Source organism: Lutra lutra, chromosome 3 (assembly GCF_902655055.1).
Source record: "Lutra lutra chromosome 3, mLutLut1.2, whole genome shotgun sequence".
Taxonomy (NCBI): domain Eukaryota; kingdom Metazoa; phylum Chordata; class Mammalia; order Carnivora; family Mustelidae; genus Lutra; species Lutra lutra.
The window spans coordinates 200336577-200362818 of NC_062280.1; the positions used below are offsets into that span (position 1 = coordinate 200336577).

General features: G+C 60.4%; 1 protein-coding gene across 9 annotated transcripts in view; it reads left to right on the forward strand.

The window, feature by feature from the left end:
* Positions 1 to 26242, forward strand: part of ATP11A (ATPase phospholipid transporting 11A) — a 114153-nt gene that overhangs the window by 67758 nt on the left and 20153 nt on the right. For all 9 annotated transcript variants that reach the window (XM_047720447.1, XM_047720451.1, XM_047720448.1 and 6 more), the window contains exons 8-20: positions 445 to 495; positions 2907 to 2971; positions 3541 to 3622; positions 4698 to 4848; positions 5196 to 5393; positions 7980 to 8153; positions 9197 to 9360; positions 10610 to 10681; positions 11830 to 11903; positions 15022 to 15125; positions 21782 to 21963; positions 24013 to 24264; positions 25345 to 25519. In XM_047720447.1, coding sequence (XP_047576403.1) covers positions 445 to 495; positions 2907 to 2971; positions 3541 to 3622; positions 4698 to 4848; positions 5196 to 5393; positions 7980 to 8153; positions 9197 to 9360; positions 10610 to 10681; positions 11830 to 11903; positions 15022 to 15125; positions 21782 to 21963; positions 24013 to 24264; positions 25345 to 25519 — 1744 coding nt within the window. The remainder of the gene's footprint in view (positions 1 to 444; positions 496 to 2906; positions 2972 to 3540; positions 3623 to 4697; positions 4849 to 5195; positions 5394 to 7979; positions 8154 to 9196; positions 9361 to 10609; positions 10682 to 11829; positions 11904 to 15021; positions 15126 to 21781; positions 21964 to 24012; positions 24265 to 25344; positions 25520 to 26242) is intronic.

The following is a 26242-nucleotide window of genomic DNA, read 5'->3' on the forward strand; positions in this document are numbered from 1 at the left end:
CCGCCCCCCGGGGGCCAGTCCCGCGGTGCACCGCGTCCAGCCCTGCTGTCCGGCGCCGCGCTTGTCGGGAAAGAGCGTGCGCGTCGCTGCTGAAAGGTTAAGACCGAGCCAGGAGTGGACTAGTTGCGTGTGTCATGGTCCAGCGACGTTGAACCTGTAGCTGCTCTTGTGGACACTCGTTAGGCCTGACAGGAGTAAGTTCATTGAAGAGGAGTGACTCTCTGTAACTCGAGGAACCGGCTTTAAGGAAAATCCTTGGAGTCATGGGCAAATAAGGACAGAAAATAAATGAAGGAAGGGGGGGATGCCAGCGAGCTTTTGGCCAAGCTCGTGGCCCTCGGTGGCTCGGGCTTCTGTCCCAGCGGAAGCAGACGGGGGTGGATGGCAGGCGCCCGGCCCCTCCCCCCCAGCTGCGCGGCCCTGACCTGACTTCTCTGTCATCAGGTTCGTCGGCCGCATCAACGTCTACAGCGACCGGAGCGACCCCATGGTGAGGTGAGGGGCTGTGCCGTCAGGTTATCGTGAGCTCTTCTCTTCGCCGTTGGACGCTTTACTCTTGACGCTGTGTTGCGTTTGGAAACAGAATTCTGCTTTTCCAAAGGCCCGGGTCCCGCGGTCTTCTCTGTTCTGGTGGGAGTGTCGCCCTCCGTGCCAGTGGCTGACGGCACTCTCGGGGACGTGGTCTCATGGTGTTAGGAGCTCGTCTGACTGCAAGGTGCTACCCGAGCAGGGCCCTTGCATCTCCACAGACCAGTGTGTCTTCAACCATAAAGCTGGGCCGTTGCTGCCCTGAGGCCACGTCTCCTCGAGATCCTTGAGGGACGCTGTTTTGGCCCCAGATTCTGTCTGGACTTAAGGGGACGGGTCTCCTCTGGGGACCGTGTAGGTGGGAGTTGTGTGTGGTCACCTGCTTCATCGGAGCGGTCTGGGATCGGTCACGCCCGCGGGTTGTGGGCGAGGACACGCACCTACCAGGTGCGCAGTGCCCGGGACCTGCCGGCGGCCGGACACCTATGTCTCTCATCGGCGCTGGCCGTCCTGTGGGGTGTCGTCTGTGCATCGTGTCCGGGTCTAGTGGGTCCTGGCTGTCGAGGTAATGGAGGTGGACGGTGTAGGACGTTGGTTTGGAGTAGGATCTGGAGCCGACCTTTTCTGTAGCCCCTGCGTCTCCCATGTGGGAGAGACATTCTTCTGTCCACTTATGTGGCCTCCAGGTGGTCAGCATCCTGGTGTGACCTTGTGTGTCGAGGAGAACAGTTGCCCAGAAGTAGAAATCATCTCAGTGGGAAATCGATGGTAATCAGTGTGAGATCCCGGGGCCCCTCTTGAAACTGTGTCACAGAAATGGTTGCTGCGTGTCCTGAGTCACAGCCATCGTCTGTCCGCATGTTCGCGGTACCTCCGAGGGGCTGTGGTCGTCCCAAAACAGACGCTAGTTTATAGGACGCTCCTAGTGTCTGTGCAGAAACAACCCACACTTCTCTGTCCCGTGAGAAGCACTGTTGGAAGGATCGGGATTTACTGGGATTAGAAAGGATTGGAAAGCTTGGGATTTATTCACCTTGTCGCTGGGATGGATCAGGAGTAACTCCCGGCTCCCCCTGCCTCGCGTTCAGACGACGATTCACGCCGAGCACGTGGGGAGCCCGTGGCTAACGCAGCTCACGGGCTGGAGCTAATTCTTGTTTTGCTCTTTAAGGACGTACACTGTTCGGCCGACTTTTACCGTTTGGGTATTACAGGTGCTCGTAAACTCGTGGTGTGAACGGGGGTGACTTGTATCTCCCAGTTCCTCATGTCCTCGCAGTCCTGTCCAAACTAGAAGCAGGGTACTTCTTAAATTGTGTACTTCCCAGACATGCTTTATAAAAAGGCCGTTTGCTTCTGTGAGACGGTCCACAGGCATCGTGAGCATGCCGCTTGCGGAGGCTGACGGTCCTCAAGGGGACCCAGCAGGGCGTGTGCGGGCCTGGGAGCGTCCGTGGCAGTCAGGTCCAGCACGAGGGCCGGGACCGTGCAGCCGCCCTGGGCCGATGCGTCCGGTCAGGTGTCCCCCAGGAAACAGTCTCCTGCCCTTGTCCTCAGGGGAAGGCGGCCCCGAGCCGTGTCATCTAACTCAATGGCCGCGCCCGAGTCTGTGGCGTTCATAGGCCCCCGTGCTCTGTGGCATGGGAGAATCGAGAGCACACGTCCCTGTGCACTGCAGACACAGTCCGTGCAACACTGACAGCACCAGCGTCTGCGGAGTTGTGTTCTGCTTCCCGCTCTTGTCCGCTCTTGGGAAATGAGCAGCGAGGAAATGGGGGGGAGCCCAGGGAACACGAACCCCCAGAGGCAGAGACGTGATCTGTTGCTCACGGCCAAGTCTTGTGCACTTGGGGCCAGCGTGTTCTTCGTGACTGATCCTAACTTCCTTCGTTGTTTCCTGCCGAGGTAGCAGGGCAGGGAGCGTCCAGATTTGGGGGCCGCCTGCACGCACGGGGTCCTCGTGGGTTGGACAGCCGTGGGGGGAACGCACACAGTGTTCCTGTGTTTGAAAGTAAGACCGGATCCCGCCGACTTGTGGAGTCTCCCCAAGGATGTGGTAGAAACAGCTGAAGCCTCTCGAGTCTTCTCGGAAATAGGGCCCGTCTGTTGGTCTGTGTGGGCTGACGCGGCCCCTCAAGGGAGCAGGCCCCGTGAAGGGCCGCCCACCAGGTCCTTCCGCAGAGCGGGTCTTCCCTCCCAGGGCAGAGGCCACGCTCTCCCACGGAGTCGGCCAGCTTCCGTGATCCGAGTGTAAGCTACTCCACGCTTACACGGTTTCCTCTTGAAACCAAGTCTGTCAGGCCCAGGCCTCGATTCCCACCTGGAGCACCTTCTTCTGTCTGCCCCCCGGCCCCACTCTGGTCCTCCTGTCTTCGCAGGCCCCTGGGGTCGGAGAACCTGCTTCTCAGGGGAGCCACGCTGAAGAACACCGAGAAGGTCTTCGGTGAGTGTCTGTGAGTCGCCCCCAGCAGCTTCTGAAGCTCAGGGCAGTTAAATCGAGCAGGCGCAGCCTGTCGTGCAGCCGTGGCGCGTCCGTCCGCACCGTGCGGCGGGCTCCGTAGCAGTGGACAGCAGCCTGAGGACACCCGTCCCGGCGCGTCGCCCCCGCCCACGCGGCCGTGGTGTCGGACGGTCGCTTGCGTGTTGAGCATCTGGGGTTTCTGAGTTGGAAGCACAAGTTCCCGTCCATAGGAGAACACACACGCCGCCGTTCTGCAGGTTTCCGTGAATGACTGCGCTTCTCCGGCGGTCTCTCCCCGCCCTGAGCAGTGCTCTTGTTTTTTAAGGGAGGCAACTTAAAAATGTGCGCGTGTGCCCAGTTTCAGAAAACCCAACGTGGTACAGTCTGACCTCCAGGAAAAAGCAGAGACCGATCTCTGCAGGAACAGAAAGTTCTTCTTTAGTCTGAGGATCCTGAGCAGCCTGTCTGCCTGAGAAGCGAGGTGTGGCGTGCGCGGTCCGTTCTGCTGCCGCCGTCGCGGCTGCTCTGACGCGGACTCTCCTGTCTTTTAGGTGTTGCCATTTACACGGGCATGGAAACCAAGATGGCGCTGAATTACCAGTCGAAATCCCAGAAACGATCTGCTGTAGAGAAGTGAGTCTCGGGGCGCAGAGCCCCACGCCCTGAAACCATCATGCGCCCCCCGAGACACGACAGCTTTTCCCTTTGGCGTCGTTAGTAATTCCGTCCTGGTCTCCAGGGGGCTGGTGGCACGGGGTATTTAGGTAGACAGTCTTGATCTGCAGGGGCACAAGTGACCCCATGCCTTCAGTCCACATCTGCAGGCCCCTTGTGTGGACGCTGAAGTCCTGGCCACTCCTCTCGCTGGTGCACGAAAATGTCAGAATTGGGTCACTTTCAGCTTTTCCCAAGGAAAGCGTGAGCAGAGCAAACAGTGCTCTTCCTGGAATGGTGAAATCCTGACGATAAGTCAAGTATAGAGTTAGAGTCGTGAGACCACACGGCCCAGAATTTTGTCTTCTTTGCCTTTTGTTCACGTGGGTCCCTGCCTCGAAGTGGTTATGACTATTTAATACGGAGCTTGTGGGGCCTAGGATCTTTGTGAGGACCGCGAGGGGGTCTCTGCCTGCCCTCGGCAAGGTGGTCTCAACGGGACCCTGGGTCTGTCTGTCCATGGGCGTCTGTCCCGACGTGAAAACGGAGATTTAGCTCTCAGTAAGCAAGAATGCTTTGTTGCCAGCGTCTGCCCCGATGAGCGGCTTCCAGAAACGGACACTGGGAGACAAGCCTCTTCACTGAGACACTGGGCAGGGGCTCTGTGTTTTTCCAGTTCAGAGGACATCTCCCTGCCTCCTTCCCTGGTGGCGATCTCTCAGTTTGTCACTCCCTGGTTGACACTTTGTGGCAGAAGACTGAACTTCCGGATGTCCTGATCTTAGACCCCCTGACCACGCAGCCCACAGCGTGGCCGCGAGCTCCGCTCTCTCCTGTTTTCAGAACTTTCCTATGGCCCCTGGAGTCACATGCCTGTGGTCACAGGAGGGACTCCCGACGACTGGGGGCTTCTGTTCTCATTCTTACCGTGCCGGCGGGTGGGGGGCTCCTCTCCATCACAGTGCTCCATGTCTTCGTGGCCCCGTCGTCCTGACGCGTGAGAAAGGCTCCTTAGCCCGCGGTCACCAGGTATTGTTGCTGTCTTGTGTTTTAGATCCATGAACGTGTTCCTCATCGTCTACCTCTGCATTCTGATCAGCAAAGCACTGATCAACACCGTCCTCAAGTACGTGTGGCAGAGCGAGCCGTTCCGAGACGAGCCGTGGTATAACCAGAAGACCGAGTCGGAAAGACAGAGGAACCTGGTACGGAGCGCACCCCCTTGGCAGTGATCAGACACCCCGTGGGCTGCTGTCACGAGAACGCGGCAGGCGAGTGCCTAGTCTTGACGGCCATCTCCGTCACAGAGACCTAGAAGGCGTACCCGTCACCTCCCTGCCACGGGCACGGGGGCCCCCATTTCACTTGGGTGTTTGAGGGTACAGTCTGGACAAGGGTCGGCTGCCACGGTAAACTCATGAGGGCAGCGGCGTGAGCCCCCAGCGTAGGGTCCCGTCCTCAGAGCGTGGCTGCGTTTATGAATGGCCCTGCAGCCCGGGCGGGACTCGGGGCTGCCGGCGAGGTGGGCGCGGGGCTCACGCGGTGCTCTCAGCTCCTCAGGGCGCTCACCGACTTCCTGGCCTTCATGGTTCTCTTCAACTACATCATCCCCGTGTCCATGTACGTCACGGTGGAGATGCAGAAGTTCCTGGGCTCCTACTTCATCACCTGGGACGAGGAGATGTTTGACGAGGACACAGGGGAAGGGCCTGTGGTCAACACGTCGGATTTAAATGAAGAATTAGGACAGGTCAGTACCCGCGGCACCCCCACCCGATTGGCGGGCGATCGCATCCCTCTGCGTTCCGTTCCCAGGCACCCGGACCCTGTGTGATCTCAGCACAGTCTCAGGTGGCCCAGGGGAAAGGCTTCCCCTTTAAGTCATTCCCAGAGACGCATCCCACGACTCCCAGAACACAGTGTGACGTGACGTTGGCCTTTCACACTTTACGTGACATTTGACGGTATTTGCTGTGTACGACTTACGCACAGTTAGCCGTGCTCGCCGGTTGCTGGAAGCTCCCCGTGGGCTGGGTGAGCTCCTTCTGGGCATTGATGCTGGAAGTTTGGGGAGTCCCTGCCCTGCTGGCGCTGCACTCAGCTCTCATACCTGCTTTCCTTCCTTGAGCTCAGAGTAAGCCGTTTTCCTCGACTTAAAGACCCGTCCAGGGAGACCTCACGGCTTGGTGTGTTGCAAGCTTCAGACTCCCACCCACAGCCCCGCTGTTTGCCGACGGTGGTGGCCGAGCTCTCGGCACTGGAACACCTGGATCTGTACGGGGGCCGTGGCTCCATACACCCGTCCCGCCAGAGCACCATGCTGAATTTGGTGTCGGGGCCACGGTGTCTGCTGCGGTGTGTGCCGCAGCCGCCATGGGGCGAGAGTGCCTCCAGGACTGCCTGGGTGAGGGGCAGAGCCTTGCACGCCTGTCCGTGAGACCCAGACCACAGCTCCTTCCTCGGGACACAGCTCTGGAAAGGCCCATCCGCTGGCCCGACACTTCCCTGCCTTTATGTTGTAGGAAAAGCATTTGGTAAACGGTAGTTCACTCGTTTTTGTAAAAATTAAAAAACAAAGTAAGAAATTTGGGGGAGCAGTTTTGCAAACAGGCCGTTTTAAAGATTTTCTTTGCGAGAATGAGCGCACGGCGGGTAGAGGGCAGAGGGACAGAATCTGCAGCAGACGCCTCGCTGAGCACGGAGCCCGACGTGGGGCCTCACCGCACAACCTTGAGGTCAGATGTTTATCCGACAGCACCACCAGGCGCCCGCCAACAGGGCCGTGTCAGGCTGTGGCCTCCAAGCTCTGCCCCCACAAGGCCCCTGAGGCCTTCTGGGAATGGACGCAGAGACTCAGCTGGGGACCCACTACCTTCACCCCGCTGGGTCCTGGGTACTTGTTCCCGAGAGGTAACATGCTTACGGATGAGCCCGGTTTCCAGGCGACTGTCCTGCTGCGGCCGCGGGCTGGTCTGGTCCCAGACAGGCGCACGGAAACCCCGACTCGGCCACCTGGAGCCAGAATAGCTGTAGGTCTGCGTGTGTCACGTTGTGTCTGTGCACGGTCCCTGCCGTGTGTTCCCACGGCCTTCCCGGAGGAAAGCCCCTTCTGTGACAAGAAGTGGGGTGGTGCTCGGCACAGAAATCTATGTGACAAGTTACCATGGGAGGGTTGTGGACAGTGTTTCAGAGGACGGGGCCTCCAGGGGTGCCCGGGGGGCACAGTCGGTGAAGCCCCTGCCTTCGGCTCTGGTCAGGATCTCAGGGTCCCGGGATCGTGTCCCACGTCGGGCTCCCTGCTTAGCGGGGGGTCTGCTTCTCGCTCTGCCCCTCGCTGCGCTCTTGCTCTCTCTCCCTCAAATAAATAAGTAAAATCTTTTTTTAAAAAAAGTAGAAGACGGCCTCCCGAGACGCTCATTGTCATTGTCGCTTTGGGGAAGGGGTCGGTGACGGGCCGCACCGCCACCCTGCTGGGGACAGTCGCACGCGGGCCGCCTTCCTGCTCCTTGCTGTCCGGAACACGGGGAGGGGCTAGCGGCGTCGGGGCGGCAGGCGTCGGCCCTCACAGCCGGCTTGCAGAACCAGGCACGAAGGGAAAAGGCATTTTTGGCGGAGGGGCAAGACGGAAGAGAACGGTTTGCAGAGACCACGTGAGGAAGCGGACGGTGAAACACTTGGCCACGCGTTACTCTGTCTTGTCCGCGCCGCCTTCCTGTACTTTATGCCTCTCCCACGCCGCCTCCCACGTGTGTCGGGGCAGCAGGCGGGTCTTAGCCGGCGGGGACGTCCCCTGCCGTCATCTGGAATTCTGTTACTCCTGATGAACACGTAACCAGAATGGATCTGCATGGAGGGTTAACGCTGGGTACGGTTTTTCCATCGGAAATCTGTTCTGCCCTTTTGCTGGGGTTCTGGCTTCTGCGTTCTCAGTGGTACTGTGGGCTGTGACCTCCCAGACCTTGCTGAGTAAGTGTGGGTCCATCCTCCCCGCATCCTTGAGTTTTTCACTAGAGAAGCTTTAAGACCCCCGTCCCGAGTCTGTCTTTCCGAGAGGGAACAGGGAGACCCCGTCTTCTGGGGAATGGGAAGGCCTCACGTGTCCATCCTGCGCGGCTGGGCCGGGGCTGCTGCACCCGGCAGAGGCTGGAGGAGGCTGGCGAGCCGGCCACGTGCGGTGCCCCCGGCGGTTCGGGCGGCCGTCAGAAGAGGCCCCTTCCTGCACAGAACGTGATGTCAGGAAGCAAGGCCGCACCAGGGCCTGAGTCCGCGCTGGCCCCTTCTTCCCCGAGAAGGTCGCAGCCCCGCCAGCCCACACAGCTGCGCCGTGTGTCCGCAGGTCGAGTACATCTTCACGGACAAAACCGGCACGCTCACGGAGAACAACATGGAGTTCAAGGAGTGCTGCATCGAGGGCCACGTGTACGTGCCACATGCCATCTGCAATGGGCAGGTGCTCCCCGGGGCCACAGGCATCGACATGATCGACTCCTCGCCGGGTGCCAGCACCAGGGTAGGTGGCCACGCCCCCTGCACCTGTGTTCCCTGGGCGTTCCCTGCTGCGCCGCCCCGGGTCCCCGAGCACAAGGCCGACCGGCACCGCCCCATGTCCCTGGGTCCCTCGCGGCTTCCGTTGGGAATGTGGGACGCCACCCTTTCCTGCCATGAGTCCACAGTCGCGGCTGTGCGAGAAGCCCCTATAACACAGGGAAGGCAGGGCACGTGGTGGGCCGAGAGCCAAGTGGCTGTGCACACCACATGGCTGTGCTCACACGCATGTGCACACTGAGGCTCGAGCACGTGTACACGCTGAGGCACACGCATGCTCACACGTGCACACACAGACGTGCCTCCACTCATGTATTTCATAGTGACACACGTGCACTCGTCCTGCACATGGGTACACATGCCACAAGCGTGTGCACACACACGCATGGAGACACGTGCCCGTGCATGGGCACACACAGCCAAGTGCTGTGGTTCCAGAAGTCTGCATCTCGGGGAGGTTCTGTGACCCCTCCCCGTGGTCACATGGTCAGTGAGGAGACCGTTCCAGAAACTTTGTGGCCGCAGAGCCCTGTGCGGGGTTCCCTGGAAACTGAGGACAGCTCGCCTTAGCGGGCGGTGCACTGGCAGCCTCTGGCGACCAAGTGCACCGTACCCCCAGCCTGCCTCACAGTTTCCATGTGGAAACCGCTCTCCATGGCAGAGTGTCTCAGAGGGAGCCCCATGGTCTGTGGCCCAGCCGGGTCTCGGCCACACCGCAGGGCCCCTGGGAAGGCGGTCAAGGGTCCCCCAGGGCATCCTCATTCCCAGATGCTGCGTTCACCTCCTCTGACCTTGACCCAGTGTCCTCACCTCCCTACTCAGAAGTGCTGGAGGACGGCGAGAAGCCACACTTCCAGTCCTCGCCTGGGGCCCAGAGATGAGACTCGCTCCTGGCTCCTGCCCTCCAGCAGTGGCACATGCTGCCTTGTCGTCCTGTCTTCAGCATAGTCTCTGTGCATGCCAAGCCGACGGGGCATAGATCTGTGGGGTTGTGCTGTGCTTTCACAGGAGCGAGAGGAGCTGTTTTTCCGGGCCCTGTGTCTGTGCCATACCATCCAGGTGAAGGATAACGATGACGTGGACGGACCTAGGAAGTCGCCGGATGGGGGGAAGTCCTGTGTGTACATCTCGTCTTCTCCCGACGAGGTGGCTCTCGTGGAGGGCATCCAGAGGTACGTCTCTGGGCGGGTCTGGCAGGTGGAGGCTCGTCCCGGAGTGTCCGGAGGCCACTGCTGTGCCAGGAGGCTTGCTGTGGGGTGGGTGGGCCGGCGGAGCTCCCGTGCTGGTGGACAGCGTCCCTCCGCACGCAGCCCACCACCCGCATGACCAGCCGCCGTTTCTGCTGCCGGACTCTGTCACTGCTGCGCTACTTCCCCTAATTCTGTCTGGGTGTCCCGTTCGATGCTCTGCCGTCCTCCCCACGGTGACCCCCGGCCAGCTGCGTCCCGGTGGCGGCGGTTGGTATTCCGGCCTGACTGGTGTTCCGCGCCTCGTCGCGGCACCAGCGTGTCTCTGGTGTCCGCTGAGCCTGTTCGAGGCCGGCTCTCGTTCCCAGGACGGCCGCTCCGGGTTCTTGTTGGGACGCATGGCTCACGTGTGTTCGGAGTAAACCCCTGGCTGTGGGTTCTCTTCCTCGCATCTTAAACGGTGGCTCCCCCCGACTCCTGCAAAGGTGTGAGCAGTGTTCCCCGCACTCTGCGGCAGGCCTTCCTGGTCCGTCGTAACGAGTGCGCCGAACACACTCTGTGTCAGATGTTAGGACGGACCGTTCTGCCAGCCACGATGCGCTCCCCCGGAAGGTTGCCAGCTCGTGCTGGGCCGAGTGGACACCCTTCCCCACGGTCCGTGGCCCCCTTGCATCGCTGTGGCCTCGTCCCGGTCTCTGAGCTCCTGGCGTCCAGAAGCCACCCCTGCTGTGTCTGCACCACGGCATCGGGCATGTGGGCAGCACTCGGGTGTGCTGGTGGAGGACGGGCTGTTACGTGGTCACTGCTCCACGGACGCCTGCTGGCCGACTGCTGGCTCTGGAGCGCGGTCCCTCTTTGGGAAAATGAGAGGGTCGTCCCGGAGGGTGACAGTCTCTCAGGATCCTTGTAAGTGTGACGCAGCTGCGGGGCTGAACAGCCCCACTGCTCAGGAAGCCAGACGTGGCCCCTGGGGACGGGCCAGTCCCCACACCCGCCCTTGTCCTGGAGCACGCTGGTGCTTACCAGCCCGAGGGCAGAGTTGGTCGCAGTTCTGGTGGCTCTGGGAGCACGTCTCGAGCGGTGAATAGATGACTCGTTGCCAATGTCTGCCCCAGTCACAGCCTCTGTCTTACCAGAAGAGCTTCTTTCTGAGGAAGCTTTCCCCGACTTGAGTAACGCATGGGGGAGAAGCGTCCGAGCTGGGGATTAAGCTCTGACCGCCTTCTGCTTACAGGCTGGGCTTCACGTACCTGCGGCTGAAGGACGGCTACATGGAGATCTTGAACAGGGAGAACGACGTGGAGAGGTGAGCGCAGTGCACCATCGTGAGCCCGCGGTCTTGGCAGGGGCCCACATTCCCTGTCCCGCCCCATGCTGGCCTCCCCTTCCTCTCACAGCGGCCCCGGACTGTCGCCCACGGGCCGGTCGGTCAGAGTGGAGGCTGCGAAGCGTGTGCCGGGAGCCGTCCCAGATGAGGCTCCCTGGGAGTCCCCGCGGCGTGTGGGGTCTGACCCGAGTGGCCGCATGACGCCGGGTTCCCCGGTCGCAGGACGCCCCACACAGGGTCCGAGCGAGAGCTTGCGGGATGCTCGTGGTTCCCGTTTTGTCTCCAGGCACCACACGTGTTCAGTGTTGGTGACTGGGTCCATCAGGGAGGGCTGGTCCCACACACGGAGGGCGCATCTCGAGCTCGACTTAGAGCTCCGCCTCCTCTACAAATAAACCCGTGATAACGGGTCCAGGCAGAAACGGGGCCGAGGACGTAAGGCTTGGCTGTTGTGGCCTCAGAGACCCCTGGATTTTAACGTTTCCTTAAGAAGCATAAGCTCCCGTGCTGGCAGGGTGGTGAGCCCCTGAGCACAGCAGCTGCCGGTCCTCGGTGGGCCCAGTGGGCTTGTCCCCAGAGTGCTGGTGGCCATGGGAGCTACACAACCACCCGCGGAGGGCAGAGGCTCGCCCACCGTGGGGCTCCCGGCTCCCAGCTGGGGTCTGTGGGCCGCGGGGAGTTTCTGGAGGCGTCTGTCCAGGGCGGCTGAACTGCTTTCGGTGTTTCAGGCGTCGGCAGGAATCATGGGCCGCTGATCACGACTGCACGAGCCGACCACATGTTGGTTTTGTTTTTTAAATGGTTTTTACGAACTCCAAGGACCCCGGTATAGCTCAGATATGGCCCATGTGTTTAGAACTCAGGGGCGTGAGCGTGTACTTTGTGTGCTGGACAGACGTCCAGGGCACCTTGGGCTGGGGGTGAGCCCACGGGAGCCTGGCCTCGGCCTCCCCTCCTCGCAGCCGCCAGGGGCCCAGTGCCCGCCCCGTGGATCCCGAGGGCACGGGCGGGCAGACAGGCCACAGGACGCCCCAGGTGCTGTGCCGCGGGAAGTGCCGTGCTAACCCAGATTCCGGGACTGCGAGAGCCGGAGAGGGAGTAAAAGTGATTTGTGATCTCTTTTTTAGGTTTGAACTGCTGGAAATTTTGAGTTTTGACTCAGTAAGAAGGAGAATGAGCGTGATTGTGAAATCTGTCACAGGTAGGAATGTCTTTTTCCTTCGAGTTTTTGAATTACATGTTGTGGCGGTTTTATTTTCGTGCTCACCTGTGTAGGAGCTATAGGACCTAACCGTTTGTTCTCTCTCAGACACACGAGGTGAGCAGGTCATGGGGCCCCTCGGCTTCGCGGGCGCAGGTGCGGGTCACAGGGCTCCTGGGCTTTGTACCTGGTACAAGTGCAGCCCCCATGGGTCCTGCGCGACTGGCAGGACGTGCAGGGTCTTCCGTCCCTCCCTGCGGCGGCCACACACGACAGTCTGACGCCGCCCACCTGCAGCCTTCCAGGCTCTTGCCGCCGCGTCCATCCTGAAGACCCTGCCAGGCCCTGAGGCACCTGCTGTGCCCAACAGACGCTTCTCCAAAGCTGAGCACCGACCCCCTGAGCTGCCTTCCCTGATCCTACTCGGGCCAACACCGTGTGCCTCTTTCCACCCAGAGGCCCTCTTGCCGGTGGGACGTTTCCAGGGAGGGGCAGCGCACCAGGCACCTTGTGGGGTGCCTTCTCGCTTGCCGCAGTCAGGTGAGCTGTCCTGGCCCGGGCCGGGAGCACCCGAGGACAGAAGCCAGCCGCGTCTCGCGGGCTCCCCGCCGCGCTGCTCCGCTCAGTTGAAGGCACCCGCGGTTGCGGAACGGCCTCTTAGCAGACATGTGGGATCTCGGTCCTTCTTACTTCTTAAAGCTGGGCGCCACCAGGCTGTGTCCGTGTCTTTGGAAAGTCGCCTGGTAAGCGGGCAGATGCAGCCCACTGCCCTGAGCGCGGACAGACCCTGAGCCGGCCGAGGTAGCAGGAGGCACGTTGGGGAATTCTGGGTCAGCCAGTGTCACTCCTCGCACGGGAGGCACAGGTGGCCGATGGCCTCAAGCAGGGCCCTGGTGACGCTGTTCTGGGGGCACCTGCCATAGCTCGCCTTACTCCTCAGGCCGCAGAGGACGGTGTGAGGTGGCCAGGGTGTGTCGCTGGCAGAACCCTGTGACTCACTTCCCGGGGCACCGGACGAGCCTGGGCAAGGCACGTGGCAGCTCTGGGCGCAGTCCCTGCATGGTCCCCGCACCCCTGAGCCTGGCGGTGGCACGGCACCCTGGCGCAGCCCAGCCAGGGAGATTTGTGCCAAGCATCTGGGGATGTGACATGGTGTCCGTGCTGCTGGAATGTGGGGAGACAGTCTTCCGCGCGGGCCAACAGGTCGTGGGAGAGTCCCGTAACTGAAGGACACGGTCTGGTGTGCGGGCACGGTCGAAGCCCCGCGGTGGCCTGGGAGGAGGGCATCAGGTGGGAACCGGATGTCACTGGTCCTTTGCCCTGTGGGTTCCCTGCGGGGACGGATGCAGATGTGCCGTCTGGCCGCTGAGTCGCGTCTGGGAGACGGTTCCTGGTCACAGGCCTGACCGCACCGCAGGGAGTGAGGCAGCGTTACTCACCGAGCCCCGCCCCCTCCATGCTTCCTTGGGGGGCTGGGTGCCCTCAGAGTGGGACCCTCAGAGACTCCTGCCACCTTCCCACAGGAGGGCACCGCGGAGCTCCAGGAGGAGTCATGTCACGGCAGTCAGTCCGGGCCCGGGCCCCCCTTCCATGGGGAGACGTCTGCCCGCTCCTGGGGGTCCCCTGCAGATCTGCAGGCTTCCCGGGACAGACCACGTGGCATCTGAACCAACCACGGCACCAATTAACTTCAGGAGAAGTTTGAATAATGGATTAAGCAGGTTGTTCTTTGCGTAGTAACGGATCCCCAGAGGTGAGGCTCATGGTTCTGGTTTTCCAGCCTGACGGATGCGGGAGACCACGAGCCCCTGTGGCCAGTGATAGCACGGCTGCTTGAGGGCTGTCAGCAGCCTCAGCCACGGCTTGCTCCACGGCAGGGACATCCCGTGTGGGCATGCTTCTGCGTGGTAGCTCCGCGCTGGCTTCCGGAACTCTGGTTCTTTGCAGAATGAAGTGGTTTTCACTCCGGATGTTTTTACGTCAGAGGCTGTTGTAACCAAACCCCAGGGCCAGGCGTGTACCAGCTGGACCACGTGTGCCAGGGAGTGATGGGTTGACACAGTGACCTGAGCCATCACCATAAATCCTCACAGTTTTTAGAACATAGCGTTGGAGAGCGCATTGTGATACCCGGACTTGCCTTTCTTGCTGGAGGCCGTGTCTGGGGAGTTGGGTCTGTCTGGAACAGGTCCTGCCCCAGGCGGTCATGGGGGCCCGGCCCGGCTCCCCTCTCCGTGGCTCGTGACCAGAATCTGGCCACAAGCCCGCACCATTGGCGGGTGTGTCCTGGGGGTCGGGCGCTCTGCCCTGCGGGACCCTGTCCCACTCCGTGTGCTGGTGGCCCAGACGTTGTGACGCTGTCCTTTCTGGCCGTGGGTTGACCTCAGCCATGGTCTAGTCTCAGGACATCTATGGGCATCCCTTTGCTGTCTGGGGTGTTTCGCTCTGGGCGCCATGAGCGCATCCCTGCTGGGATCAGCGGGGCTCCAGGTGCCACGGCTGCATTCAAGCACCCTTGTCCAGATCCCATGCTCTCCAGGAGCCACGTGCAAACGCAGCTGGCTGGTGGAGGGCCACGTGGACACTCATGGCTGGCAGAGAAGGCACCCCTGCCTGCGGGCTTGTCGACCAGAGCCGGCCTCGTCCGTCTTGTTCTCTCCCCTTGGTCTCGCTGGCTTCCCCTGCTGACCTGGAAGAGAACATCGGTTTATCTCACAGGGCAGCGTGGTTCTGTGGCACAGGCTTGTGCGAAGCCGTGGGGACGTCTCCTGAGCTGTGGGGAACGCCTCACAGCACGTGTTTGTGGGTCTTGATGGGGTGAAGGATGGTGAATCCTCAACGGCAGCATCTCGTGGGGCCCTGTCCGGTGACCTTCGCAGGGGGCCAGAGGGCAGTGGGGCCCGTCTTACTCCTGGTCCTCAATGGCCCGTGTGATCTGGGGTTGTGGGAAAAACGACTTCACTTTCTCCCGACTGCACACAGCAATGGGTCTTGGGAAATGTCTCTGACGCTCTCAATGCGGACGTTCCTGTTTCTGTTGCTTCATAAAAGCGTAATGTGGAGAATGATCTAGTTCTCCCTACGTGTAACTAAACGTCTTGTTTCCTTCCTTTCTTAGGAGAAATCTATCTCTTCTGCAAGGGAGCTGATTCATCCATATTTCCCCGGGTGATAGAAGGCAAAGTCGACCAGATCCGGGCCAGAGTAGAGCGCAACGCGGTGGTGAGCTGGGGCTGGGGGCGGCCCGCGTGCCTCACGCCGGGAGGGCAGCTGGCAGCAGCGTCCTGCTCTGTCCGCTGAGGGACGTGCTCTGAGGGCCACCTGTGCCGTGCGCGGAGTGGAACCCACTGGAAGCCCCGGGGGCGGGGGGCACTGGCGGGGTGTCTGCATTATAAGCGCGTCCATGGTCGTTGTGTCGGGTCCTGTGGGGTGTCTGGTGAAGTGCTCCGTCATCATGAAGCCGGCATCCTCAGCGTCTCCCCCGCGTGGTTCCCACACATCTCTGCCCCAGGCCTCCAGCAGCGCCATGCGGTTGGCCTGCTTGCCCGAGCTCTGACCCCCGCCGGCAGGTGCGCCGCCGGTGCCGGGGATCAAAGGCATCTCTGACCCTGTCCACCCGCCCCCCAGCAGACCCTACGCCACAGACCGTGGCCCTGCATAGCCTCGTCCCCACTGCTGCAAACCACAGAATTTCACGTACCCATCGTTACAAACCAAGCAGGGTCTGGCCAAGGTGTTCAGCTGTGCTCTCGCTGACAGGATGAACCCCTGAGTAAGCTTGTGGTGCTCATGGGAGTGTGGGTGCCCAGCGCCCCCAGACCTAGCTCCGGGAGGCTGGAGTGCCACGGCCCTAGGGCAGTCGCTGTGCCTTCGTTCCTGGCGGTGTGGCCCGCGTGGCGGGTGTGCCTGCAGCTCTGGCTGCGGTCCCCATGCCCCTGACCCCTGCTGGCCCAGGGAGGCTCTGCGCTGAGGCCCTGAGCCCACAGGGGCGGGAAGGAGGTGCTGCTTGGAGGTGACTGAGCCCTGGCGTGGGGGGTCACGGTCAGTCAGCCTGCTGCCCAGAGGCCAGGGTCCCATTTGCGGAACAGGACGGAGGGCTTCTGCGAAGCGCCTGGACACACATGCTCACTGCCGTCTCGGGGCAGTGAGTGTTGATACCCGCTTGCCCGGTTGTCCCCGAGGGGGCAGCCCATCTGCGAGTCAGTCCAGCAGCAGATCTGAAATGATGGTGACACACAGTTGGGATGCCGGCCGTGCAGGTCACCACACCTGTCAGGCCTGGGCCTGTCTACCCTCCGCGCGGACGCTGGCACACCCAGTCCCTGCCCGGACCCCAGGACCTCAGCCCAGGACGCTGAGAGGATGCTCCCGCCGCTCTGGGGTCTCTGTCTGCCCCCTTCTCTGGGGGACCGGGGCATCCACACCAGACTGCGTGTGTTCCCCAAGAACAGTGGCTGCGTATGCCTCAGAGATGGCGTTTCCTCACCTGCGCACGGGCAGACGGTGGTGCGGTTTCTCAGTCCGCAAGGCCCTTATCCTGTAACCAGCTTTAAACTCTCCCCTCCAGGCTCCTTCGTGGCCTCCTTCAGAGCAGCTCTGGGGATGGTTGGCACTCTGCGGCGGAGCGAGGGCGGCCGTGCCTGGTGCATCGGGGCACGTGGGCTCACACGGTCTCCCCTCCGGCTCCAGCGCGCTCCCCACCGTCCATGGCTGCTCGGTGGCCCCTGCTGGGACAGCCCTCTTGCCGCCCCAGGGCTTGTCTGGTTGGCAGCTGTGCAGAAACAGCTGCGTGTGTGCTGGGACGGACTCACGTTTCTTTTCCCTCGAGGCGCCGGCTGTCTTCGTTCTCTGTGTCCGTGGCCGTCTTTGGTGGCCGCTTTCGGGTTTACGCCTGCTCAGGCTGCTCAGGCCTCTTGGGTCTGGGGGTCTGTGGTTCTTTAAATCAAGCTGGGGAGTTTTCAGCCGCTGTGTCTTACGACATACCCACCTGACGACGTACCCACCGTCCCCACCTTTCCCAGAACGGCAGTGCCCTGCAGGTAGCATACGTGGTCATCACGGGCCCCTGGGTCTTTTCTTTTGAAAATGTCCTTGGTTTTGTTTTCAGTACTTCCTGTCGCCCTGTCTTCGTGCCTGTCCTCTAGCGAGCTGTGTCTCGTCAGCCCCAGGGTGTAGCCGGGTCCATGTCATCTCAGACGCTGGGCGCTTTCTCTCACCTGCATGTCGGGACTTAGGTTTGGGACGCGTGAAGCACAAGGTGGCCGTTGGACTGCTTCTCTGCCAGCTCCGCCCTTGGTGCTGGGTCTGCTGGGGGTCGTGTCCTCGCCGTGGGTGACGCTCCCTGCCCCCTTGCATCCTGCTGGCCTTTGACGGACTGGCCCGAGGATGCCCGCCCGTGGGCTGCCCCGTGTTTGCGTCAGCCACGGCTTGGTTCCCGGAGCAGTTCTGTTCAGACAGTGGCTTTCTGACCCGTGACGTGGGTCCAGGCGTCGCTCGGGTGGACCAAGTTCCTCCCCAGTCCAGAGACAAATCCCCTGGGAACTGTGGGGTCTCCCGCCTGACTCCTGGGACAGCACCATCCCCCTCCCTCCTGATGGTTTGTCCCCGGCCTGGGGAGCCCTTCACGAGCCCACTGGTCCTCCGCAGACGCCACAGGGTCTGCCACAGTCCCTGCTCCCAGCCCCCAGCCCCGCTCCCGGCCTCCGGCCCTGCCCCCGTAGCCTGTGTGCCGCCTGCGGGCGCTTGGCATTCAGGACAGCGATGGAAATGCGTCGGCACGGAGGGGCCAATGGTGGCTTCTCGCAGGCCGAGCTGCGTGCACGGTGTGGACCTGCCCCTGCCCCTTGTTGGGAGACGTTCCGGTCGTCCCCAGCGTGAAGCCGCCGGAAATAAACCGCGTGTAACGCGTGTCCGGGTCGTGCGGACGTAAATTCTCACGTCCCCGGGGCGCGCGGCCAGGAGCGCGATGTCAGCATCTAGTGTTGTAAGAAACTCCCACCTGTTTCCTGGCATCCGCCCCAGCCGGCGCGCGTCTCCGGTCTGCAGCTGGCACCGCACACACAGGTGACAGCCGCGCACGCTCAGGCCGCAGCTCCGCGAGCTCTCCTGCCATCCTCGTCCCCAGCCAAAGGTCCCTGCTGTGTCTGCCCTCGTCTCTCAGGATGGTTCGGTGCAATGTTTTTGTGTGTTTTGGGTTGAATTTTAAGAGTTCTTTAAAAGTCGAAGATGTCAACTCCTCCGCGTGTTTGTGATTCGCCAGTGTTTCTTCCACGTCTGCGGCCGCTTCCTGTCGGCGGGGCCTTCGGCAGAGCCTCTGACTGTCGGTTTCTGACTCAGGGACGTGCGTCGGGCGTGTGACGCCTGAGCTGTGGTCGCCGCTAGGTGCCGAGTGCGTCTCATATTTTCTTCCGTGAGGTTCGCACTGGTGTGGTTTACATTTCAGTCTGTGACCCATTTCTCGTCGTGGTCGGGATGTGGAACTAGACTCGGCCACGCAGCCGCGCTCAGCACGGGAGTCACCAGTGTCGATGGCAGTGTCACCCCCAACGAAAACTGAGCCCACGGAGCAAGACCTCCCCTTGCGTGCCGCCAGCCCCTGCTGTCCTCTGCCCTGCCCTCCGTCCCCGCGCACTTATCTCTGCTGGGTCTTTCGTGCACGTGGGCTCGTACGGTGTCTGCGCCCTCGAGGCCGCCTTCCCTCGCTCAGCATCGCGTCCTCCAGGTCCCTCCAGGCTTCGCTCTCCCCGAGCCTCGTGCCTTTTATGGCAGAATAACATTCCGCCACATGGGTCTACGGGACGGGCCACGGTTTGCCCATCCTTGTGTTGACACGCGTCTGGCGGCTGGAGAGATGGTTGTGGGGACGCTGGTCCCAGGGTCTGTTTGGGGCCAGGCTTGCGGAACTCCATTCACGTGCCCAGGGATGGAATTGCTGGGTCACATGGGGACTCCTGTTAGTCTGAGTCTTGACGAACCGTCAGACTGCTTCCCACAGAGGCTGTGCCGTCGCCCGTCCCTGCCAGACGCACATGAGGGCTTCAGATTCTCTGCGTCCTCGTGGACGCGCACCAGTGTCTGCTTTCGTTACAGTTCTGTGCTGGGTATGCAGTGGCGTCTCGCTGTGGTGCTGATTGCATTTCCGTCACAGCCACGGGCCAAGCGTGCGTTCTCGTGCTGCTGACCATTGGGAGGGCTTCGCACAAGGGCCCCTTCAGACCCTTGGCCCATTTTTGAATTGGGCTGTTTTTTGTTGTTGTTGGATGCTAGGCATTCTTTATATATTCCGGATCCTAATGCCTTGTGGGACGTGTATGTGATTTGTGACTGCTTTGTCCCATCCTTTGGCTGCGTTCTCACTGTTTTGATAGTGTCCTTCACTGCAACCACATGTAGGGTTTAGCTCAGTCCATTTTCTCTCCTGTTCTCTGCTGCCTGCGCGTTTACTCTCACGTTTACAAAACTGTGCCAAACCCGAGGTCCTGAAGATGTTCCTGTGCTTTTCTTCGGAGTCTGCTGCTGTTCACTCGCACGTGGATGCCTGTGACCCATTCCAAGTTAGCTTTGTAAGTGCATGAGGAGGGTCCAGCCTCACTCTCCCGCAGGTGGCCGTGTGTCTCCCCAGCTCTGTTGTGGGACAGATGCGTGCCCTGTCAGTTGGTCCTGGCACCCACGTCAGGAACCCCCGGCCGTGCACAGGAGGCTCAGTTCTGTGGCACGGTTCTGATGGCTGTCCCTTTCTAGGAAGTTTGGCGATCCGGGAGTGTGGGTCCTTCAGTTTTGTTGTTCTTTTATGAAATTGTTGGCTGATCTCAGAACTTTGAGGCGCCACAAAATGTTGGGATATGTGTAGCCCTCGGGCTGCTGCTGGGGGGTTGCTCTGACCCCATGGAGGGCTTCGGGTGTTGTCCTTGGGATGGGAATCCCCAGTCTGTGCACTTGGGGTGCCTTCCCTTTCCCTCAGTCTCCTGAAATTTCTCCCAGCAACACATTGTAGTTTCCAGTCTGCACATCTTTTACTTTCTTGATGCAACTGATTGTTGTGTGCTGACTTTGTACTTCTTTTTTTTTTTTTTTTAAGATTTTTATTTATTTATTTGGCAGACGGGATCACAAGTAGGCAGAGAGGCAGGCGGGGGGCAGGGGGGGAAGCAGGCTCCCCACTGAGCGGAGAGCCCGATGCAGGGCTGGATCCCAGGACCCTGAGATCACGACCCGAGCCGAAGGCAGAGGCTTAACCCACTGAGTCCCCCGGGCGCCCCTTGACTTTGTATTTCAACCGTTTCCTGAATTTACCAGTCCCAGTGTTTTTCTCTGGCGTCTTCAGGGTTTTCATCATAGCTCTGAGCACAGTAACATTACCTCTTCCTCTACAATTCGATGCCTTTTTTGTTCTTCTTGCGTAGTTGCTCTGGTTAGGAATTCCGAGGCTGGGCTGAACACGAGTGGCCAAAGTGAGCACCCTGGTCTTGTTCCTGATTCGGGGGCAAAGCGTTTCTCAGTATGATGCCGGCGCAGGGTTTTCACTAAGGCCTCTGCGGTACTGGGGAAATTCCCTTCTATTCCTAGTTTAAGGAGTGGGGGTTTTTTATCATGAAACAGTGTTGGATTTTGTGAGATGCTTTTTCTGCATCAACTGAGATGACTGTGGGGGCTCTCCCTTCCTTCTCCCATCACGTGGCCCGTGGACCGACACCCATGCCTAGTCAGCCTCGCCTGCTGGGAGAAATCCATCGGTCGTGGCTCATGACCCTTCGTGTATGCTCTTGGGTTTCGTTTGCTGGTACTTGGCTGAGGACTTTTCCATCTGTATTTGGAAGATGTTGTTGAACTGTCTCTTGTTGTAGTGTGTCTGTCTGGCTTTGTTTGTACATCAGCATGTTCTATGCACAGCGTGTGGGGTCTGGCTAGTACTTCACAGGAGTCAGGAAAGGTTTCTTCTCCCCAGCTCCACGAGCGGAAATCCCATGTCTACCTCCAGAAACACACTTTTTTTTTTATTTCGGAAAGCTCTGCTTACCATTCACACCAACGCTTTGAAGAACTTCAAGGACACCAGGAGGGACCGGGCCACACTGTGACTGGGTCCTTCGGCCACATGTGGAGACCCAAGGACTCATGAGAAATGGGAAGGATTTTCTGGCACTTACAGGAAATTTGGACGGCTCGTACAGGACGACTTGGGCTGTTCTCCCGGGACCATGGACTCAGGGCTGGAACAACAGGGAGGACAGAAGGGAAGTCGTGCTTAGAGCATCTGTCAGACCATTGCAATGGTTTGCTTCGTCCTGACGGGAAGGAGGCTTTTGCTGATGGGATCAGAGCGCCCCGTGGGTGGCCCTCGGGCCCCGACGTGTCTTGTGGGCTGTTGGCCCGCGCAGCCAGTGGAGTTCTGATCATAGTAAATCCACCGTCCTCAGGTTCTTCCTTCTCCACCTCGTGGACCCGGTAGGCTGGACACGTGACCGAGCAGCGTCCCTTCAGTGGTTGCTAAGGGAGAGCCCACTGTATCAGAGACTCCCATGTAAAGAAATATCCCTTAATGTTGACGATAAGATCTAGAATAACTACTCTAAAAAAAGAGCTTCATGTTTCATCTGTAAGAATAAGAGAACAGAGTGTTATGTTTTCCTGGCCCTGATTCGTGTTAGTCCTGTGCTCACCCGTGTGAAATTCTGTCATCTATGAGGTTGTCGGTGTTTAATGTGCGTGTAAATAACAGATATTTCGGATACAGCGAGCAACACCTTTGAGGGCTCGCTGGCTCACAGTTCTGTGGTGAGCCCTTCTGATTCGAGAGGGTATTGGGGAAGCACCGGAGAGGTAACGTTCCGGCAGAGGGACACTTGACTTCACGGTGAGCGCTGTGCTGTTTCCTGCAGGAGGGACTTCGGACCTTGTGTGTGGCCTACAAAAGGCTCGCTCTGGAAGAGTACGACGGCGTTTGTACCCTGCTGCAGGCCGCCAAGGTGGCTCTCCAGGACCGGGAGAAGAAGTTAGCAGAGGCCTATGAGCAAATAGAGAAGGACCTCATCCTGCTCGGGGCCACGGCTGTGGAGGACAGGTGAGGTACACGCAACGCCCCCTCCTCAGAGAAGCGGTAGCCCTCGGAGGCCTTGGGGCCTGTGTGGTGCCCGGGGGTTGGGCCCCTCCTGTCCTCACAGGGATGTGCGTCCGCAGCGGGACAAACACGGGCCTCAGGGGGCGTCACCGGGAGGTCGTGCCTGGATGGTGTCTTACCTTCTGTGAGTAAGGCCCTGACAGTCGCGCTCTGCCAGAGGGACCGGAGTGGTTGGCACGTTCATACTGTGCTGCCAGTCGTCCAGAGAGACAGGCGTCTTGAAATCATTCTGCAGAGTTCTGTCAGCGGTTCTGTCCCTGAGCTCTCCCCACCGCCCTTTCCAAGTTCAAGCGTGACGTTTTAGACGTGAGCATCCTCGGTGTACCTGTCATTTCTTGTTGAAGGAATGTAAAACTGTGAATTAGAATATTGCAAAAACCACCACTAATAACCGAGACGTGTCCCTTCAGGCAGGGGCCTTCCCACGCTCGGAAGATGGGGCTGGACGTGAGTTTGGGGCTCGTGCACGGAGACACGGGCATGTCCCCGTGTAACACGAGAGCGTGGACGGAAAGGAAAAGAAAAAAATGCCCCAGTTTAATGGGATGAAGTGGAAACTTGAGGGCGTTTACCGCAAGTTTATTTCCCGCGAAGGTTCAGTCTTTAAGGTGTAAATGGGCCTGACATTTCAGTCCTCACGAGAAGCCTAGTTTTCTGGTGTCTTTAATGAGCACTCCACGGCCTCCCAGTCTCCAGTGGGGGTCACTCGACTTCAACTTGATGGCCTAAGTCCCTCCTGTCGCTTGGCTGGATGGGGGTCCAGGCACTGACCCAGAAAGGACATGTGGCACCAAGGGCCTGCTGTGCTAGGGGAGAGGGACGTGCGTGGGGTGAGTTTGCCTGGGGGACACTGGGACCGTCCTCGAGGGACGTGCCGGGAGCGGAGAGTCTGGATAGGCGAGTCACATCTGCACACCCTCAGGAGGGTCGAGGGAGACGATCTACTCCACGGGGAGTTGGGACCTCGAAAACAGAGTAGGTTCCCAGGGGCAGGTGAGGGCCAGTGGCCTTGAGGTAATAACATTTAGTCGCAAATCCTTTCCCTAAAACTGACAAACACCTCTGCAGACGGACCTTTCTGGTTCTCCGTTTCCACTTTCCAAACAAACTGATAAAAGTATGAGATGTCCCCGTGCCTCCGGAATGCGGGGGTCCTGTGAGCTCCAGGCTTTACCGAGTCTCATCGGGTCGGCGCAGTGGGATCCGAACCCGCTGGTGCTGGGCAGGGACGTGGTGCCTCACTTCACATGCCTGTCAAAAGCGCAGACGCTAAACTCTGGAAGAACGACAGGTCCAAATGAGGCAGACGTCCACGCACAGCACGACGGCCTGACCGGTGTGTGAGCCGCTCACCCTCGCACGAGTCTGGCTGCCCGTGAGCCCTGGGCTTTTCACCCTGGCACAGGGTTGCTGATGGGGGCTCACCCCGTGAGCTCTGGTGGAGGGGTGCGTCGTGGGCAGGGCTTCCCATGGCTTCTGACACGTGGCCAGCCTGTGGTGCGCAGGAGCCCATCGTGGAACCTGCCGGCGGTCTCGGTGTTTGGCCGTATTTGGGGCCCCTGCTAAGAGGCGGAGTTGCACCAGCTCAGGCCAAAGGGAAAGGCAGCGAGTACTCGGACTTCCTCTTCTCCTGGCCCCGTCCTCCCCGGGCTGAGACGTCCTTTGTTGCTGGTGATGGTCCTTGTCATCACCCCAAATCTTCCGCGAGTGGGGAAGCCCCGCCGGACAGGGTGCCACGTGCTCACCGAGCATCGGTTGTGCGAGAAGGACGCGTCACTTCTCGGTGTTGCACGCCTGCCTCCGCGTGGAACTGGGAAGCGCTTTCCTGTAGAGCTGACACGTGAGCGTACGGGCAGCTCTGGGGGCCCCGCGGTCACGTCGTGAGCTGACGGCCTGGTGCTCTCTAGCTTGTGGGGACGGAGCTAGTGGCCTAGGTTCCCGGAGTCGGAGGTGCCCCGCTCAGGCCCGTGGTCTCACTCCTACTTCGCTCAGGCTCCAGGAGAAGGCTGCCGACACCATTGAAGCCTTGCAGAAAGCCGGGATCAAGGTGTGGGTCCTCACCGGGGACAAGATGGAGACGGCGGCCGCCACCTGCTACGCCTGCAGGCTGTTCCGGAGGGGCACGCAGCTGCTGGAGCTCACCACCAAGCGGCTGGAGGAGCAGAGCCTGCATGACGTGCTGTTCGAGTTGAGCAAGACCGTGCTGCGCCACAGCGGGAGCCTCACCAGGGACAACTTCTCGGGGTAAGCAGGGCCCGTGCCCACTGCAGGGGGGCAGCCGTGGGTGTCCGTCCCCGGGGGTCGTCCCAGCGAACAGCGGGACACGGCCAGGGCGAGTCTCTGTGGCCACTGTGAGACGTTTTTGCAGAAGAGTTACGTGTGTGTGTGTCTGTAAGCGTGTCTGTGAGTGTCCGAGTGTGTGTGTGTTGTGTATGCATCTGAGTGTGTCTGTCAGTGTGTGTATGTGTGTGTCCGCGTTTGTGAGTGTATCTGCGTGTGTTTGTGTATCTGTCCATGTGTGCCAGCATCTGAGTGTCTGTGAGTGTGCGAGTGTGTGTCTGATTGTGTCTGAGTGTGTTCACTTTTAAATGCCACACAAGGACGCAGACTTGACTGACGTAGGCAGTACTGGGAGGGGTCATTCCCATGCGCTTTGAGGCCGGGGCTGTATCGTGGATCCCGCGGGGCAGCTGTCGGGCAGAGAGAGCCGTTCTAACGCAAGGTCGAGCAGGACGCGCTCTGGAGTTGTGTCTTCCAGCAGCAGTCCGCAGTTCACGCACGTGTGGTCAGCGCTGCCCTTGCTGCTACCAGGTCCGAGGCTAAGAATTCTGGGAACATGTTAGATTTGCAGTACGGTGGTGACGGGACAGCAGCCCTGTCATTGGACGCGAGCGTTATCCGTCCCTTCTCCTGACCTGCAGGGCTGCTCTGGGGGTCGGGGATGTGCCCATAGCTTTGAAACGCAGCAGAGAGACATGCGCACTCCAGGCCGGACGCCCGGGAAGGGCGCGGCGAGGCTGCAGCCAGAGGCTGGCCCGCACGGCCGCGTCTGCGGGAGGAGAGACTGAGCTCCGCCGGCCCAGGACGCGTGCTCTTGGCCGACGGCGTGGACGTCGCGAAAGGTGCGCGTGGGCTGGAGCTCGGTGTCTGCGCTGTGCTGGCGCCAGGAGTGTTTCGTTTCGGCTGCGTTGGACCGTGGGGCCTGGGGCACTCTTGAGGCTGTGCCGGTAGAACAGTCTGCCGTTGTCGACTGATGACATGACAGGCCTCCGAGCTGTGCGCCCTGGGCTCCCGAGTGACGTGTCTGTTGCTGTGATGGAACAGGCTCTCAGCCGACCTGGAGGACTTCGGGCTGATCATCGACGGAGCCGCGCTGTCCCTGGTCATGAAGCCCCGCGAGGACGGCAGCGGCGGCAACTACCGGGAGCTCTTCCTGGAGATCTGCCGCAACTGTAGTGCCGTGCTGTGCTGCAGGATGGCACCCCTGCAGAAGGCCCAGGTCGGCCCCAGAGCCCCCAGCCCCTCGCGGTTGTGATAAGCTCAGAGAGGCACCGCCTTCTTTAAGTAGAGGCACAAAGGGCAGAAATGTCCAGCCTGGGTCGTCCTCTGCTGAGGCGAGGGTGGGCGGAGTTGGGTGGGACGCCGCCCGCTGGAGGCGGGGGAGGTGGAGGCCGGGGAGCCTGGCCCCGCACGGCCTCTCGTACAGGGGGAGCCCCATTTCTGAGGCTCCATGGGAGCGACGGGGTGCAGGTGCGCTCCAACACGCCTGCCGCTGGCACGGTGACAGGTGCGGCACAAACCACTGCAGAGTGGTGCCCGTGTGAGTGCTGTCCCTGAGCGTGCAGGAGCGCTGAGACACGGAGAGTGGGGGAACTTTCTACTAGGGAGTTTGGAAGCTGGCATCCACCTACGGCCTCCAGACTCCTGAGCCCCGGAGCATGGCCGCAGTCCCGCCCTGCCCCCCACCCCATTTCCTGCTGCAGGCTCCCTGGAAGCCTGTGTCATCCTGTCCAGAGGGGCAAGCCTAGGACATTTTGTTGGATTTTCCTGTGTTACAGTCTTTTTTTGAGTTTCTGACGTTCAGAAGTGTTTGCACACATTCGTGTTTTCGACTCTGCTGTGGAAAGGACAGGCGGTCCGCTCATGTCTCCTCATCTTCTCGGTCCTCTCTCTGAACCGCGGCCCTTAGACGCATAGATGGAGAGAAAGTTTGCAAAGAAAT